This window comes from Mytilus edulis, chromosome 13 (assembly GCF_963676685.1).
Source record: "Mytilus edulis chromosome 13, xbMytEdul2.2, whole genome shotgun sequence".
Taxonomy (NCBI): Eukaryota; Metazoa; Mollusca; class Bivalvia; order Mytilida; family Mytilidae; genus Mytilus; species Mytilus edulis.
In genome coordinates, this window is record NC_092356.1 from 6,420,045 (window position 1) to 6,436,479 (window position 16,435).

Below are 16,435 nucleotides of genomic sequence, written 5' to 3' on the forward strand. Positions count from 1 at the left end.
TGATAATGTATGTACCAAGTCAGGAATATGACGGTTATTATCCATGCGTATGATGTGTTTAAGCTTTTGATTTGGCCTTTTGGTTACGGACTTCCGTTTTGAATTTTCCTCAGAGTTCGGTATTTCTGTTATTTTACTTTTTTTCTTATAGTGTGCTTAATACAGTGGTGGACCCAGAAATTTTATAAGTGGCTGTCTAAGAGGGGACCCGCTCATATCAAGCTTCAGTGATTCCCTATATTACCAACCAATTTTTTCTCTCAAAAGGGCGCCCCCCCCCCCTAAATCCACCTCTGCAATAGAAATACATTATCATGTTTGCTTACATTCACATCATTTGGATTCACTGAAAAGCACACCACTTTCAGTATAATATTAATCTATGCTTAGTAGTCAGCACTTCTGTGCTGACATGAATTATCATTAATATGGTTGTATTTATAAATTAACTGTTTACAAAATTTTGAATTTTTGAAATACAAATGCTTTTCTACCACAGGAATATATTACCTTAGCTGTATTTGGCACAACTTTTAGGCATTTCGGTCCTCAATGCTCTTCAACTTCGTACTTTATTTGGCCTTTTTAATTTTTTTTGGATTCGAGTGTCCCTGATGAGTCTTTAATAGACGAAACGTGCGTCTGGCGTATATACAAAATTTAGTACTGGTATCTTTGATGAGTTTATTCAGATAAAAAAAAACTTATATAAGGAAAGAAATATGTAAATAAACGCATCATAGATACCAGTAAATGTTATTTCATTTATTTCTTTAAACATATTGTGTAAGAAATACTCGATAAAGTCAAACGATCAGACCTTAGATCCAATGCTCATTCATGCTAGATGGATTTGCATATTTTTTTTATATCCTTTGGTCTTATAGCTCTTCAACTGTTTCAATTTTTTATACATTTTTGGCTTTGTTAATTTCAGAATATATTTATTTCTAGAGGATTTAGACACAAACGTAACCATTATGTGCAAGTCTTCTAATACCCATTGTTATAATATACTCTAGTATTTTTTTCAGATGTCATAGTTGGTTTGGATTCTAGCTTTTAAACTTGTGACAAAGAATGGTAATCATATACATATATTTGTGCTTAAAGCCGACTCATATGTATAAAAAAGGAAAAAAGGAAGAAGTTTCTTACATTAACGTAATGTGTACTCAAGTGGAGAGCTGTCTCGTTGACAATCCTACCAAACCACCTTTTATTTATATAACGTTAATAACAAAAGAAATATCAACTGGCATGCTTTACAATGAAGTTGAGAGTTATAATTATTTAATCAGAAGCCTACAGAAAATTTTGGTTTCGCTTAAAACTGGATAACTTGCTGTACCATTTTGATTTCGTAAATAATCACGGGTACAATACTTTATACAATGCACAATGATCACCTTCTTCGTTGCAGTAAAGTAGAAGGTTTTTGTCCTTTTCATAGCATACCGTACGCGGATCAGAATCTTCTCCGAAGTCAAGCAAGTTTTTATATGTTTTCCTGTCATGTTGTATTAGCATCAAGTTTCTAGATATACGACCAACAACGAAAACGTTCCCACTGCAATCAGTTGCTAGGCCGTACGGATGTCGCAAGCAATCAACTTGAAACTTCCATAGTTCTTGTCCATTCACATCATAACAACATACATTGCGATTTGAATAGCTTGAACAGAAATAGTTGTTTTTTGCTACAGAGATATAAAGTTCGCCTGCTGCAGCCACAGTACATACTTTATTTTCCTTAATGTCAAACATGGCAACTTGGTTAAGCTCAAGTCTGACATAAATTTTACCATTTGACTGACTTAATCCCCAGCAGCGGTCTCCAGTCTCTATCGTTTTCTCAGACCGACTAGTTCGATAGTTATATATTTCGAAGAATTTTTTTCTGCCGTATGAGATTGCAATGCGATCCGAATCTAGCACTGTTATATCATACGGGGCAGCAGAAACTTGAATACTGCCGATGTAGTTACCTTCTTCACAGTACTCCAATAGGTTGTGTTTATTTTTGTAATTCGCAAACAATAGATGTCCATTTGGCAATATAGCACAACCTGTGATACACATCTTTCCTTCTTTTCTTAAACCAACATTTGTTATTAGTTGTAGTTTTACGTCAGCGACATTTCTCGATGGTTGTACATTTCGTACCTTTTGCTGCATTTGAGCCTGTTCTATTTTTAGTTCTTTTATGTCTAAATTTGAGGCATGTTCAGCGACTTGGATTTCTCCAAACTCTTTAAATACGGCATTTGATAATTTCTGAATATCACTGTTAAGAACCAAGCTGAATTTGTAATCATATATAGAATCAGCTGCAGTTTTTATGGATTCTGTTTCACTCATAACTAATTTGTCTATTTGACGCGTTCCAAGAAATACTTGTAGTTCGGATGCAAACTCTTTCATCTGCAATACTTGATCTTTTAGTTTGATCATCTGTACCTCTTGTGTATTAAACTGTTGTAGAGAGTTATTACATTTTGAATTGCATGTTTCTGATGCTGATGCCAATGTTTGGATTAATTTTTCTTCCAGCTTGTCCAAATAGTTATTTATTTTTGTTCTCGTAACTCGAACAATTGTCCTGATATCTTTTTCTTGCTTTTCGATATCCTTTCTAGCAGTATTTCTATTGTTGATGCAAAGTGTTATATTACGTAATGTTACCTCAATGGCCTCTTGCAAGTCGGATATAGCCGTGGATTGTTTTGACTTTGCAGCAGCTACGTCTATTGGTATGACATCAGAACAAGATCCGTGTTCAGTCGGCAAACATACCACACAAAGAGTTTTGTCGTGAGATTTACAAAACCACTCTAGTTTCTTGTCATGTACGCTGCAGACGAGAGAGATTGGAACGTCTTCTATCTTCCGGTAATCGTCAATCGAGATAAGTTTATGGTTCCTAGACGTTTTAGTTTTCCTATGAGTTTTCTCGCAATCTTTACATAAACCCTCTTCACAATTGGTGCACCATTTACTAGCGTTCTGATGTGTTTCGTCGTACAGACATGGACCACAAGATATAACGCTAGCCATGACCATACCTTTATAAAAAAAAAGTCAATTTAGGAATGTGTACCTCTATGAAAAAAAACTTAGATCTCAACTCCCTTAGGAAGAATTGACCATAGCTGTTTAATTTTGGTTATATATTGGTTTTCAATTCATTATTTGAAAACGTCGGCGTTCCTGATGAAGGTGTAAGTCTAGAAAACCGGGTCGAACACATGAAATGTATGAAGTGTTTTTTTTTTAAATTCTGAAATTGACTTATTTTTCTATCAGATCAGGAAAATAGCATAAAAGAAAAAAGTGAAATAACGAACTCCGAAGACAATTCTACACGGAAAGAAAAATACAAAATTTTAATCCTGGTAGCATTGATGAGTTTATCAACAACCGCTGGGTCGATGCCATGGTGGTGGAGTTTTTATACCCCGAGGGTATCACCAGCCTAGTAGTCAGCAATTCTGTGTTGATATAATTATCATTGATATGGTTATAATTATAATTCAACTGTTTACCAAACTTTGATTTTTTTATATACTTAAAATTCTCTACCTTATGAAAGATTACCTTAGCTGTATTTTGCAAATATTTTAGAAATATTTGGTCATCAATGTTCCTCAACTTCGTACTTTTTTTTGCCTTATAATTTTTCTTTTATTCGAGAGATACTGATTAGACTTTTTTTTAGACATAACGTTTGGCGCAAATACAAAAGTTCAATCCTGGTATCTATGATTATTCTACTCCTAAGCAAATGGCAAAATCAAAAGTTCAAACACTTTAAACGAATGGAGAAAATGTTGGATTAAACATGGTTTCATTTATAGATCAACCTCTCACTTGTATGAAAAAAAATACCGTGATTCAAATGAAAATTTAAAAAGAAGAAGACCATTATTTGTCAAATTTTAAGTATACTTTGTTTTTGTTAAATTAAATAAAATAATTCATTTCACAATGATTCAATCATCCATCAGTTAGTTCAAAAAACATTTTATATTTTTAGCAGTTTTGTTCATGTAATCTGACGTGGTCTCCCTGAAGTAAAATAGGCACAACAAGATCCACAGTAAAATAAGGACATCGCTGGTTTCTCCACTCAAATGACACAATAAAAAAGGACAAAATTCGGTAAAATTAAAGTTTTGACGAATGTTTTATTACAAAGATCAAAGACTGCGAAATAGTTTGTTAGTGAGTTGAAAGCCTTTGTGAATTAAGATTTGATTACTTCTGATTTTCAACCTTAAATTTCACAAAGGATTCATTATGTTAAACAATGTCACTATTCTAATTGTCATGATACTAATTAAAATTAAGCAAAGGTTTAAAAAAATAACTGTACGTAAGTTTATCTACAATTGAATACCGAAATTAAGAAACGTTTCTATTTACAATTTTGCTCTTGCTCGTGGTCATAATCTATAACATGTACAATTTTTGTTTTTAAATTCTATAAAATCTCATCTAAGGGGGAATTAAAGCAACGAAAAGCAAAAGCCGCCTTTATTAATATTAAATTACATCTGCTAGAGATTTTTTCTTTTCTAAATACTCGTCTACGATAACATATGCTAGTGAGTTCGAACTTTCAATCAATATCTGTAATAATAATTTTTAATTTCTTTTCTACGTATTTGAGAATATTTGGGACAAGGAAGTTGAATAGTATGATTTCGACTTGCCTTATCGACTCGTTTATATAAATAAAAATATATATTATAATGCAGATGATTTTTTCCGAATCAGATGAATAACTGTATGTTAATTGAATGCAAGTTTGGGTTACCTGTTCAATGAAAACGATATATGGGCAACGCCTTCGTGTGTTTACTTATGATCAAAGGTTGGTAGGACTCGTAATCTCCCCGTTATCACGTGTCAATGACTTTGTTGATAATTAGACATTTTATATACGCGGGAAAATTTGAATTAACATTTTAGAACAGGAAATTACTGTATTGTAAAAAAAGTATATAGAAAGAAAAATAGTGATTACAAAACTTCGATATACTGAAGATAGAACGGAGTGTTTAACTGATTTAAACATGATAGAAACGGATGCGAAATTGTAGATATTATTGTCATATGTTAGATCTTTTAAAACAACCGATCATAATAAATTTAGCCGCATTGTATCAAAACGACAACTACTTGAACATGTTGAACAATGTATTTTTAAACGACAACTGTTTCCTAATTATTATCATTTTTTGATTTTATATTAAACAGGAATTTCCGACCCTTCCGACCCATGATCGATCGAACTCCCATGCAAGTTATCATTGTAGAAGAGATACCGGAAATGCCATATGGACATTCAGATGTACCAGTTGGAAAAAAAATTTGAAACACCATGGCTTAAGAGGAAAACAGACAAACAGATAAAAAAAAATCAAAATAAAAGACTGGGCAATACGAACACATCGACAACTGTGGTGATCACATGATCTCTAGAAGTTTTAGTAGAACTCGCTTTACATGTGGCCCCTGCAGTGTTGCCAATGTTAGTACAAACTTGGTAATTTATTTGATTCTGTAGGTCAAATTCGGGAAAGGGGGCTTGCTTGTAGTTACTAGTTTGGAAGAATAGCCAACGTAGAGTTGCGGAAAAAAGGTATAGAATCATTCTTGTTGATACTTTAATTGACGCTTTCATACAACTTGAAGATATAAGAAATGAAGTCGAATTTACAAAAAACTATATAAAAATTTGTATGCAACTCGATAACAAAATTGCATGGACGGCTAGACTACAAAAGTTTAGAAGTCAAAGACTATTAACCCTATTCAACATGCACACACGTTATTCCGTTCTTAATTATGAATTTCATGATACAATATACAAATATGTTGTCAAGGGCTTTTGTCATCCTTCGTTAATGGTAATAATGATAATATCTTTATCTAGAGAGAGTGTGATGATAGCATTAAATTTATATCAATCCATATTTTCCGAAAGGGTTTTTCGGTAGAAGGCTGATAATAAAAATATATCACGTTTTCGCATGGCATTCCAACGTTACTCGGTAAAGTCCGGAAATACACAGCAATGGTACGTTATCAATGAAAAACATGACAAAGTAGGTAAGAACGTAAAACTAACATCGTTTATATGCCCTTAGAAGTAAGGTACAAAACAATTATTAGAAAACAGGAAAAAATATCATGTAAAATGCCCCAAAAATAATAACACGACAAATTCATTTTTTAAGGTTTCTAGCATAATTTAGATAGTTACATTTTAAACTTGAAACCCCCTTTAAACTATCAATAAACATGTATTAAACTATTCTTTTTTGTCATTATTGAAGCATATGATAAGAAGATCATAACTTTTTTTTCTTCATTTTTATGGTATGTGGTACAAAAGTCAAATATGGTAAGAATACCAACAACTTTTATACAAATGGTCAAATCAAAATAACCGTACAATATGGTCAATTTTAGATGAAGGCAAACATTTCTACCAATTATAATAGATTTCTGAGAGGACTTGGAATTACATGTCAATGTTGTAATACTAAATACAATGGTTTATGTCCAAAACACTACAGTAAAAATGAACAAATCAAACTGACAATATAGCACGTTAATTTAAGAAATAATTCATGGAAGCCATAGATTTGTTGGAAATTTACACATGGCTTGGGCCATGATATTCGAATTTTATCCTGAGCGTTAGCGAGGGATAAATGTAACGAATATCACGGCCCAGGCCATGTGTAAATTTACAACAAATCTATGGCTTCCATGAATTATTTCGATTCTAATAGGACAAAGAAGATCATTAAAAAACTGAAGCGATGATGGGTATACCGTGTGTGTGGCTGTTCTATTTTACCCACTGTTCGATAAATGTAAAACAAATCTAATAAACCTGCATGAATGATTTCTTAACTTACCGCTAGAAAATAAAATGTGATTACTTTTTTTACTTCTCAGTAAACCCAACATTTGCAATTTTAAATTTACATTTTTTATCCTAAGCTACCGTCAAATTCACTGTTGACATGTTGTAACCAAGGAGCCGCCATGTTGACTTGCTGAAATCAGTAAATGTGCGAATAATGCGATAGAACGGAAAACAAGCAAAACCTACCTCAATACTTTATTTTAATGCAATTGTATCCGAGTTTAGAAGGTTAACGCAATAGAAAAACCTTCAGCTTTGACGTTTTCTTTCGTATGACGTCATGTTTTGAAATGACGTTAATGCGCCATTATCATTACTGGAATTTCGCGGAATTTTAATTTATTTTGTTATTGTCCATTTTTCCGTTGTCTAATGTGTAGATTCTTTTTGTTATGCGTCAGGATCAGAATATTAATGTTCTGTAGGGTTTTGTTCAATTGTAATTGTTAACACAGCGAAATCCACAACCGTTTACACATAGGTTACGATACATGTGGATTTACGTGGGAGACATATTTAAACAGCCATTTGTGTACATCTTGGAGTCTGCGCTAAGTATAAATAAATCAAGAATTTTATCACGGTGTTGTTTACAAAGCGAAAGAAGCACGTCATATTAGAATATAATATAATGACACAGATTCCTGCCTTGTGTATGAAAGCATTATGTCAAGGAGTATTTAGAGTGAACTTACGAACGGACAAACAATTACCATATCTAAACAGGGACAGTCTATACTGAGTCTGAGAAAAAAATATGTTATTTTTGTGTTTTTCTCAACTTAATGCACTATTAGTTTCCATTTCTCAAGATTCAAGGAAGAATTTTAACTTATCATATATACTTGCATTATCTCGATTCTGAAAATAGCCATAAACCACAATTCTGCATGAAAAATATTGTTGGTACCTAATAATCTATAAGACATAACTGATTTTTTCTTACTGATTTATTTTGAGTAATAATTTGTAAGGGATATACTGAATATGACCAATAAGTATCTTCGAGGGTATGGGCAGTGTATGTTGCAAAAAATATCAAATTCCAAAATTGAAATCATAACGTCGCTACTTAATTTGAAAGAGAATAACAATTATTTACTAAAGTCAGCACGGAAAATGATTTTAATTTCATTTTAGAAAATAAAAGATATTACTGAAAAATTGAATAAATGTCCATAATGACCATGGCAAAAAAACACACAATAGTACACAAACACAGCATGGAAAACTAAAGACTGAGCAACACAAACCCCACAGATCTTATGTGTTCTGGAAGGGTATGCAGACCCTGATCAAAATGTTGCATCCGTCTGACCAGTTATGACTAATTAAAATCAATTTCAATTTGTTTTTTTCACATGGTCAGAAAGGGTGTGAGGAGTACTTCCATCACCTGACATCAATGTGAATGTGGTTTGATAAATTTAACAAAATAACTTTTCCTCTAAAAGTATTTGACCAATTTGAACATAACTACGCCACAATAATCCTGAGATTATTTTGGTTAAAAATTTAATACATAAGGGTTTCCCTGATGGCATAAATGTATTCATCATGTTTATCTTCTCGTAGATTTTTAGCAAAGTTGTTGATGTTGTTAATTTTGTGCTAATTTTATTTTGCATAACAAAAACATGTAATTAAAGCTAAAAAGTTATCAAAAGTTCCAGGATTATAATTTAATACGCCAGACACGCGTTTCGTCTACATAAGAATCATCAGTGACGTTAAGATAAAAAAAAAAGTTACACTGCCAAACAAGAACAAAGTTGAAGAGCATTGAGGACTCAAAATTCCAAAAATGTCTAGCAAGCATATGCAATATCTTCGTGCTTAGTATACAAAATTGGTTATTTAAAGTATAAGAAAAAGTAAAAATCGCAAAAATACTGAACTCCAAGGAAAATTTAAAACGGAAAGTCCCTAATCAAATGGCAAAATCATAGAATAAAACATATCAAACGAAGGGACAACAACTGTCATATTCCTGACTTGGTACCGGCATTTTCAAAAGTAAAAAATGAACAAATGCAGATATGAAAAGCTCCCGCAAGTTAAAACACATCACTGCAAGGTTTATACCTAAACATGGAGTCACTCAGTTCAGAAGTAATTAAGCATAAAGTTTATTCATCAGATTGAAAAATCTAAATATTGCAATGTTAATTTGATAGGTCTATTTGATAAGAGCTCAATTGTAACAACACAGTACATTCAAGATGCTGACTAAATATGGAATAATTTTGTTAAGTTATACTTGAGAGAAGAATGACAATTTTTTTGTAAAACAAAGTGAATAAGAACTACACAGTTAGCTATATTAATAATCATTCCGGGGGCCCTCATCATAGAAAAAGTCAGAAACCCAAAAGCAAACATATGCATGGTATAAATTAGTATAAAAGTCAAGTGTAATGATGATGTTCAGGAGAACTGCATAAAATGTTAAGAAAAAAATATATAAACATCAAGAAACAATCAATATTTGATAATGTTGAACAGGTTGAATTCAATAAATGATCTTTTAGTTTATATCAAAAAGAGTTAACATTTGTAATATTTCGTAACGATATTGGCAAATTGTTCCACAAGAAGGGTTCAGAATATATAAAAGATTTCCTGAACAATTATATTATTGGTTTAGGGAGTATGAACTGCATTTCTCAAGGGGTATGAATTATTGTCTGAAACTTCGATTTTGCTAATAAGATATGATCGGGCACTCAAATGTCATCACAATCTATAAAACATCTTCAAATATAGACGGAGCACCTGAGATCACCCCTAGTGTTTGGTGGGGTTCGTGTTGCTTATTCTTTAGTTTTCTATGCTGTATCTGTTTGTCTATTTGTTTTTTTTATTTTCAGCCCGGCGTTCTCAGTTTATTTTCGATTTATGAGTTTAACTGTTCTCCTGGTATTTTTCGTCCCTCTAGATCTCTTATACTAGGAGAAGTTTATGACGTTTCATAAATATCTATATAAACTAATGATTCTTACCATTTAAAACTTATTTGTGCCACATCAAACAATAGGTTGTATGCCATATTTTGCTGGTGTCATTATTTCTATAACTTCTAATCCTAACAATTTATAATTTTTTAAATTAACCAATCCAGCAATGGATCCAAATTGGAATAGGTAGAATAAACTTATTTATAAAGTACAACTTTCAAGAATGATCATAATATAAAGATAGTATTTTCAAGATCACATCTTCTTTACAATTGTAAAAATAATCAAACAGTGATCGAAAAATCAATCTGTAAGGGGGTAAATAACACTACAAGGAGGTAACTTTTTAAAAACATTCTATAGTTAAGAAATGTTCAGGAAATACTACACTTATCAATGATCAAATTTTGTGTTTGTTAAACATATCCAATAAAAATTTTCCGATAAAGTGTGTGGTTCAAGATTTTTGAAATGTTCCTATATTTATCAAAAATCAAAGGGTCGATGTTGTGTCTTGTGTACTATTATTTGTCTGTTTGTCTTTTTGATTTTAAGCCATGTCGTTGTCAATTTATTTTCGATTTATGAGTTTGACTTTTCCTCCGGTATCTTTCTTTTGCCCCTAATTTTAATACTTTGTCTAAATTTAATGAAAATTAAACCAGCCAAATTTTTTATAGTCGAGGTATTTAGTACCACCTTAAATGATAAAGACAATCGTTTTAATTGAGAAAATGTTAAAGTGTGCCAAATATGCAGGAAGGGCAATATGTCGAGTTTCGCAACCACTATTCCGATTTAAAATTCTGAAATATTAGAATCCTGCTATTCTTGACTATTGCCCGGCCACGTCCACTCTGTTTCTGTTAGGTGTGTTTTCATTTGTATCCATCTGATGAGATAAACCTGTTCAACTGATTTTTATAGTTCATTCTTTTGTTGTACTGTTACACCTCTGTCCCATGTTAGAGGGAGGGTTGGGATCCCACTAACATGTTTAACCCCGTCATATTCTGTATGCAAGTGTCCGTCCCAAGTCAGGAGCATGTAATTCAGTGGTTGTCGTTTGTTGAAATGTTACATTTTTGTTTTTCGTCTAATTTGTACATAAATCAGGCCGTTAGTTTTCTCGTTTGAATTGTTTAACATTTGTCATATCGGGGCCTTTTCATAGCTAACTTTGCGGTATGGGCTTTGCTCATTGTTGAAGGCCGTATGGGGAACTATAGATGTTAATTTGTGTCATTTGGCCTCTTGTGGAGAGTTGTCACATTGGCAATCATACAACATCTTGCACTGACTAACTGAAAAGGAAGCATCTGTTTTGTTTATTACTTCCCTATACAATTGTTTAAGAAATTCCTGATATCGTTAAACATTCGGAAAAAGTTCCTAAGACCATTAATGACTGAAAGACAAGCATGCAATAACCAAAAGGAAAATTGTTTTGTTTCAAGAGTATATTTTTATCTGCTTACCCTGAGATCACCCCTAGTTTTCGGTGGGGTTCGTGTTGTGTATTCCTTAGTTTTCTATGTTGTGTCATTTGTACTATTGTTTGTCTGTTTGTCCTTTTCATTTCTATTCATGGTGTTGTCAGTTTGTTTTCGATTTATGAGTTTGATTGTCCCTCTGGTATCTTTCGTCCCTCTTTTACTTTGTGTTATAAAATACATTCAGATGTACACCTACAATTAATTGGTTAAAATTAATCAGAAAATATTAAAGATACCAAGCTTTTTTGTTCCGTCTATATAAAGTTATGAATATATTTATCTGAAGAAGATTGTGACATATACCCTTTTAAAAGCTTAAGGCTTTAAAGTCACTCTACTAATTCGAAGTTGTTTTAATCATTCCACATCTCCTGGTTTTGATATATTTTCAATAAAAAAAGTGAATTACTGTCAGGGGTCGAATTTAAGCTTTTTAGTGTACTGGCCAGCCGGACCAGTGGACTTTAGATCTACTGGTCCGGCTCAAAATTTAATGGCCCTGCAAAAATGACATTCATTTGATAACCACTTAAAGATATGACATATGTTTAGTTTTATTTTCCTCAGCTGCTTTCCTCTTTTTTATTCCAAAAATAGCACCCCCAATACCCTAAAAATAATTTCTCAGGTTTATTCTTTTGTAAACAAACCGAGATAGAGATGCAATCATTGATTTTAACGAAAAATTTCTACTGGTCCGCCGGACCACCAGCTGACAAAATCTACTGGTCCGACACAAATTCTACTGGTCTCGGATCACCGGACCAGCGCCAATTTCGACCCCTGATTACTGTTAACTATTGTTGTTATAACCTGTTTAAATGTTGAGTCAAACGCCCAGTTAGAGTTGTGGTATCATTTTAAAGAAGATAATTTGCTTTTTGCATCTTTAATTTGAAAACAGTTAAGGGTACAATATCTTATACAATGCACAATTATCACCGCGTTGATCACAGAACAGCAGAGTGTTTTTGTCCTTATCATAGTATACCGCACGCGGGATAGAATTTCTATTCAAATTAAGCAGGTTTTTATAGGTTTTCCCGTCATGTTGTATAATTAATAGGTTAAAAGACATACCACCAACAACGAAAACGTTACCCCAACAATCATTTGCTACGCCTAACGGATGCTGTACATAATCATCGTGAAACTTCCACACTTCTTGTCCACTCATGTCATAACAACATACATTGTTTTTTGAATTGTTTGAACAGAAGATGTTGATTTTTGACGAAGAGATATATAACTTTCCTGAGGCAGCCAAAGTAGATAGTTTATTTCCCATTTTGTCAAAAACACCAATATCTTGATTATGTCGGACGTAAATTTTGCCATTTGACTGACTTAATCCCCAGCAGTTTCCACCGGTCTCTATCATCTTCACAACCCAACTATTGTGATAATTAAAAATTTCGAAGAATCTTTTACTTCCGTATGTGATTGCAATACGATCAGAATCTAGCACTGTGATATCATATGGATTAGCAGAAACTTGAATTCTGCCGATGCAGTTACCTTCTTCATTGTACTCCAATAGTTCTGTGGTATTGTAATTCGCAAACAATAGATGTCCATTAGGAAATATAGAACAACCTGTAATACGAATATCTCCTTCTCGCTTGATTTTAACCTTTGTTAATAATTCAAGTTTTACGTCAGCGACATTTCTCGATGGTATCTTTTGCTGTATTTGTGCCTGCTCTATTTTTATCTCTTTAATGTTTAAATTCGAGGTTGGTTCAGCTACTTGAATTTTTCCAAAATCTTTGACTAAACCATTTGATAATTTCTGAATATGACTGTTAAGAACCAGGTTGAATTTATAATCGTACATAGACTTAGCTGCAGTTTTGATGGATTCTGTTTCACTCATAACTAATTGGTCAATTTGACGCGTTCCAAGAAATACTTGTAAGTCGGATGCAAACTCTTTCATCTTCAGTACTTGATCTTTTAGCCTGATCAGTGTTTTCTGTTGTGAATGGAACTTTCGTGTAAACGTATTACAATTTGATTTGCATGTTTCTGATGCTGCTACCAATGTTTGGATTAGTTTTTCTTCAAGCGCGTCCAAGTGCTTATTTATTTTTCTCCTCGTATCTTGGATAATCTTCCTAATATCTTTTTCTTCCTTTTCAATATCTTTTGTTGCAGTATTTCTATTGTTGATGCAATGTGTTATATTTCGAAATATTAACTCAATTGCCTCCTGCAAGTCGGATATAGCCGTGGATTGTCTAGCATTTGTAGCAGCAACATCTATTGGTATGACATCAGAACAAGATTTGTGTTCACTTGGCAAGCACGTCACACAAAGAGCTTTATCGTGAGATTTACAGAACCACTCGAATTTCTTGTCATGATCGCTGCAAGTAATGTTGATTGGAACATCTTCTATCTTTCGATAATCGTCAATCGAGATAAGTTTATGATCCCTTGTAGTTTTGGTTTTCTTATGATTTTTCTCACAGTCTTCACATAAACCCTCTTCACAACTGGTACACCATTTTCTAGCATTCTGATTGGTTTCGTCATACAGACATGGACCACAAGATATAACGGAAGCCATGACCACACCTACGTTAAATAAAGAAGCTTTAGTAACTTTCGGATTATTAATATATCTAGTAACGATCTAATTTTCTTTCAAATATAGGAAAACATGTGTCCATGCATAGTTCTTACATTTAAATAGTTAGTAAAAATTATAAGCAACAATACCGATTTCAAAGGTTATTTCGAAAACACATGTTTATAGCACCTGCAATTCAAAAATTTATCTGTAAGTTTACAAAATCATTCCTTTAATCTTACGCTTTGTTTCCCAAAAGTGAGATATGCATGGCAATAATTAGGACAGTGAGAATTAGATAAACCACTATGTTAATTCGTACTCAAATGCCACAACCAGAAATAGGACAAATCGGTACAATTATTATTTATTGTTTTATCTGTGTCAATATCCCTAATGCGCCTCGAAATGAGGGACTCAAAAGTTGTGTGTAAACAAAAAATCTCTGTGTAGTGATATTTGACACGTTTTTATGATAAACAAGTGACTGAGCTTAATCATCTGGTGTTGATTTAGAAAGTGGGGGAACATGGAATAGATATGTAAAAACTACGGAACTTTTAAATGTATTCAAAGTCCGTTTACGATAGGACTGTGGTACAGAAAAAAAAAACGTTCCCATTATCGCCTGTGTGAAGATTTTGTCCCATCTAAAGATATGAGACTGCGAAAATGTTAGGCTAATGAGAAGGCCGTACTTTAAACTATAATGGTTTACATTTTAAATTGTTAATTGTATGGAGAGTTGTCTCATTTTCACTCACACCACATCTTCCTATATCTATATAGAGACAGACATACCTTTCTAGATTTGTTCATATCTGAATTTCAACCTTAAATTAAACATGTATTTACTGCTATCCCAACTTGATATTTTGGACAAGGAAATTGAATAAGTCTAATGAGTAAAGAGACAGACATACCTTTCTAGATTTGTTCATATCTGAATTTCAACCTTAAATTAAACATGTATTTACTGCTATCCCAACTTGATATTTTGGACAAGGAAATTGAATAAGTCTAATGAGTAAAGAGACAGACATACCTTTCTAGATTTGTTCATATCTGAATTTCAACCTTAAATTAAACATGTATTTACTGCTATCCCAACTTGATATTTTGGACAAGGAAATTGAATAAGTCTAATGAGTAAAGAGACAGACATACCTTTCTAGATTTGTTCATATCTGAATTTCAACCTTAAATTAAACATGTATTTACTGCTATCCCAACTTGATATTTTGGACAAGGAAATTGAATAAGTCTAATGAGTAAAGAGACAGACATACCTTTCTAGATTTGTTCATATCTGAATTTCAACCTTAAATTAAACAATTATTTGCTGCTATCCCAACTTGATATTTTGGAAAAGGAAATTGAATAATGCAGTTGATTAGTAGGACTTGTTTTATCGACTCGTTTATAAAAGAAATATTATAATGCAAATAATTTTCTGAATAAAATAATTAATTGTATGTCAATTTAATGCGTGTTTGGTTTACCTGTTAATGATCAACAAATTTATATCCAACGCCTTCGTGTGTGGACTATGGTCAAAGTGGAATATCAGTTGTAATCTCTCATGTATCACGTGGCAATGACTTTATCAATAATTATACAATGTCATGTTATTGACGCGGGATGATTTGAATAACATTAGAGGGGGCAGACCTTGGTTCAGGGAGATAACGCTTTAAGGATGTCTGCTGCTCTAATTTAAAATAACAAGGATTTCATGTGGTTGCTTAAAATGAAAACAACTTTGATATTTAAACAAAATAAAGTAATAAAATCATTAGTCTCGTGTGTAGTTTTCAAAATACGAGACATTTAGAAAATGGCGGGAAAAGGGTTTTCTTCAGACTTTACTATTTGTTAACATTGGAATTGTTTTTTACCCTTTAAACCAAGAAAAAATAACAAGGATTTCATGCCGCCGGAACACTAAATCTGAAATGATCTATTGAACAGATTTATGAATACAAAAGTGGGGTGGCGTGTAAAAAACAATTTAATACATTTGGATGGATAAAACCTGAGAAAATCGAAAATATGACAAGAATTCAAAAACATGACCAGCAGACATCCTTAAATCAGTAATGTATTTTAAGTATTTGCCTGAATTACACTGAAAACAATATATGATATTAAAGGCAACATTAGTACTGCTGTTCGAAAGTCATAAATCGATTGAGAGAAACATATCCGGGTTACAAACTTAAACCGTAGGAAACACATAAACTATTATAGGGAGACAACGAAACAGTGCAACAAAAAACAAACGACAATGCAACACACAGAGAAACGAACTATACGATAACAACTGCCATTTTCTCCGACTTGGTTAAGGACATTTTACGAAAAAAAAGGTTGATTGAACCTGGTTTTGTGGCTAGCCGAACCACAAGTTTTTATGGCAATGTTAAAAATAACACTCAAATGATAACATAACATGAGAGGA

The 16,435-nt window shown here is 32.7% G+C and overlaps 2 protein-coding genes across 2 annotated transcripts; both read right to left on the reverse strand.

The window, feature by feature from the left end:
* Positions 1–1,342: 1,342 nt before the first annotated feature.
* On the reverse strand, positions 1,343–4,922 carry LOC139500888 (uncharacterized). The gene is made up of 2 exons (XM_071289779.1): positions 4,820–4,922; positions 1,343–3,065 (listed from the first exon to the last, which is right to left on the reverse strand). The coding sequence occupies exon 2, from the start codon at positions 3,061–3,063 to the stop codon at positions 1,372–1,374; it is 1,692 nt and encodes a 563-aa protein (XP_071145880.1). The 5' UTR covers positions 3,064–3,065; positions 4,820–4,922; the 3' UTR covers positions 1,343–1,371.
* A 7,350-nt stretch (positions 4,923–12,272) lies between these two features.
* On the reverse strand, positions 12,273–15,556 carry LOC139501219 (B-box type zinc finger protein ncl-1-like). The gene is made up of 2 exons (XM_071290218.1): positions 15,477–15,556; positions 12,273–13,979 (listed from the first exon to the last, which is right to left on the reverse strand). Exon 2 carries the CDS (start codon positions 13,969–13,971, stop codon positions 12,304–12,306), a length of 1,668 nt encoding a protein of 555 aa, XP_071146319.1. The 5' UTR covers positions 13,972–13,979; positions 15,477–15,556; the 3' UTR covers positions 12,273–12,303.
* Between the last annotated feature and the right edge of the window lie 879 nt (positions 15,557–16,435).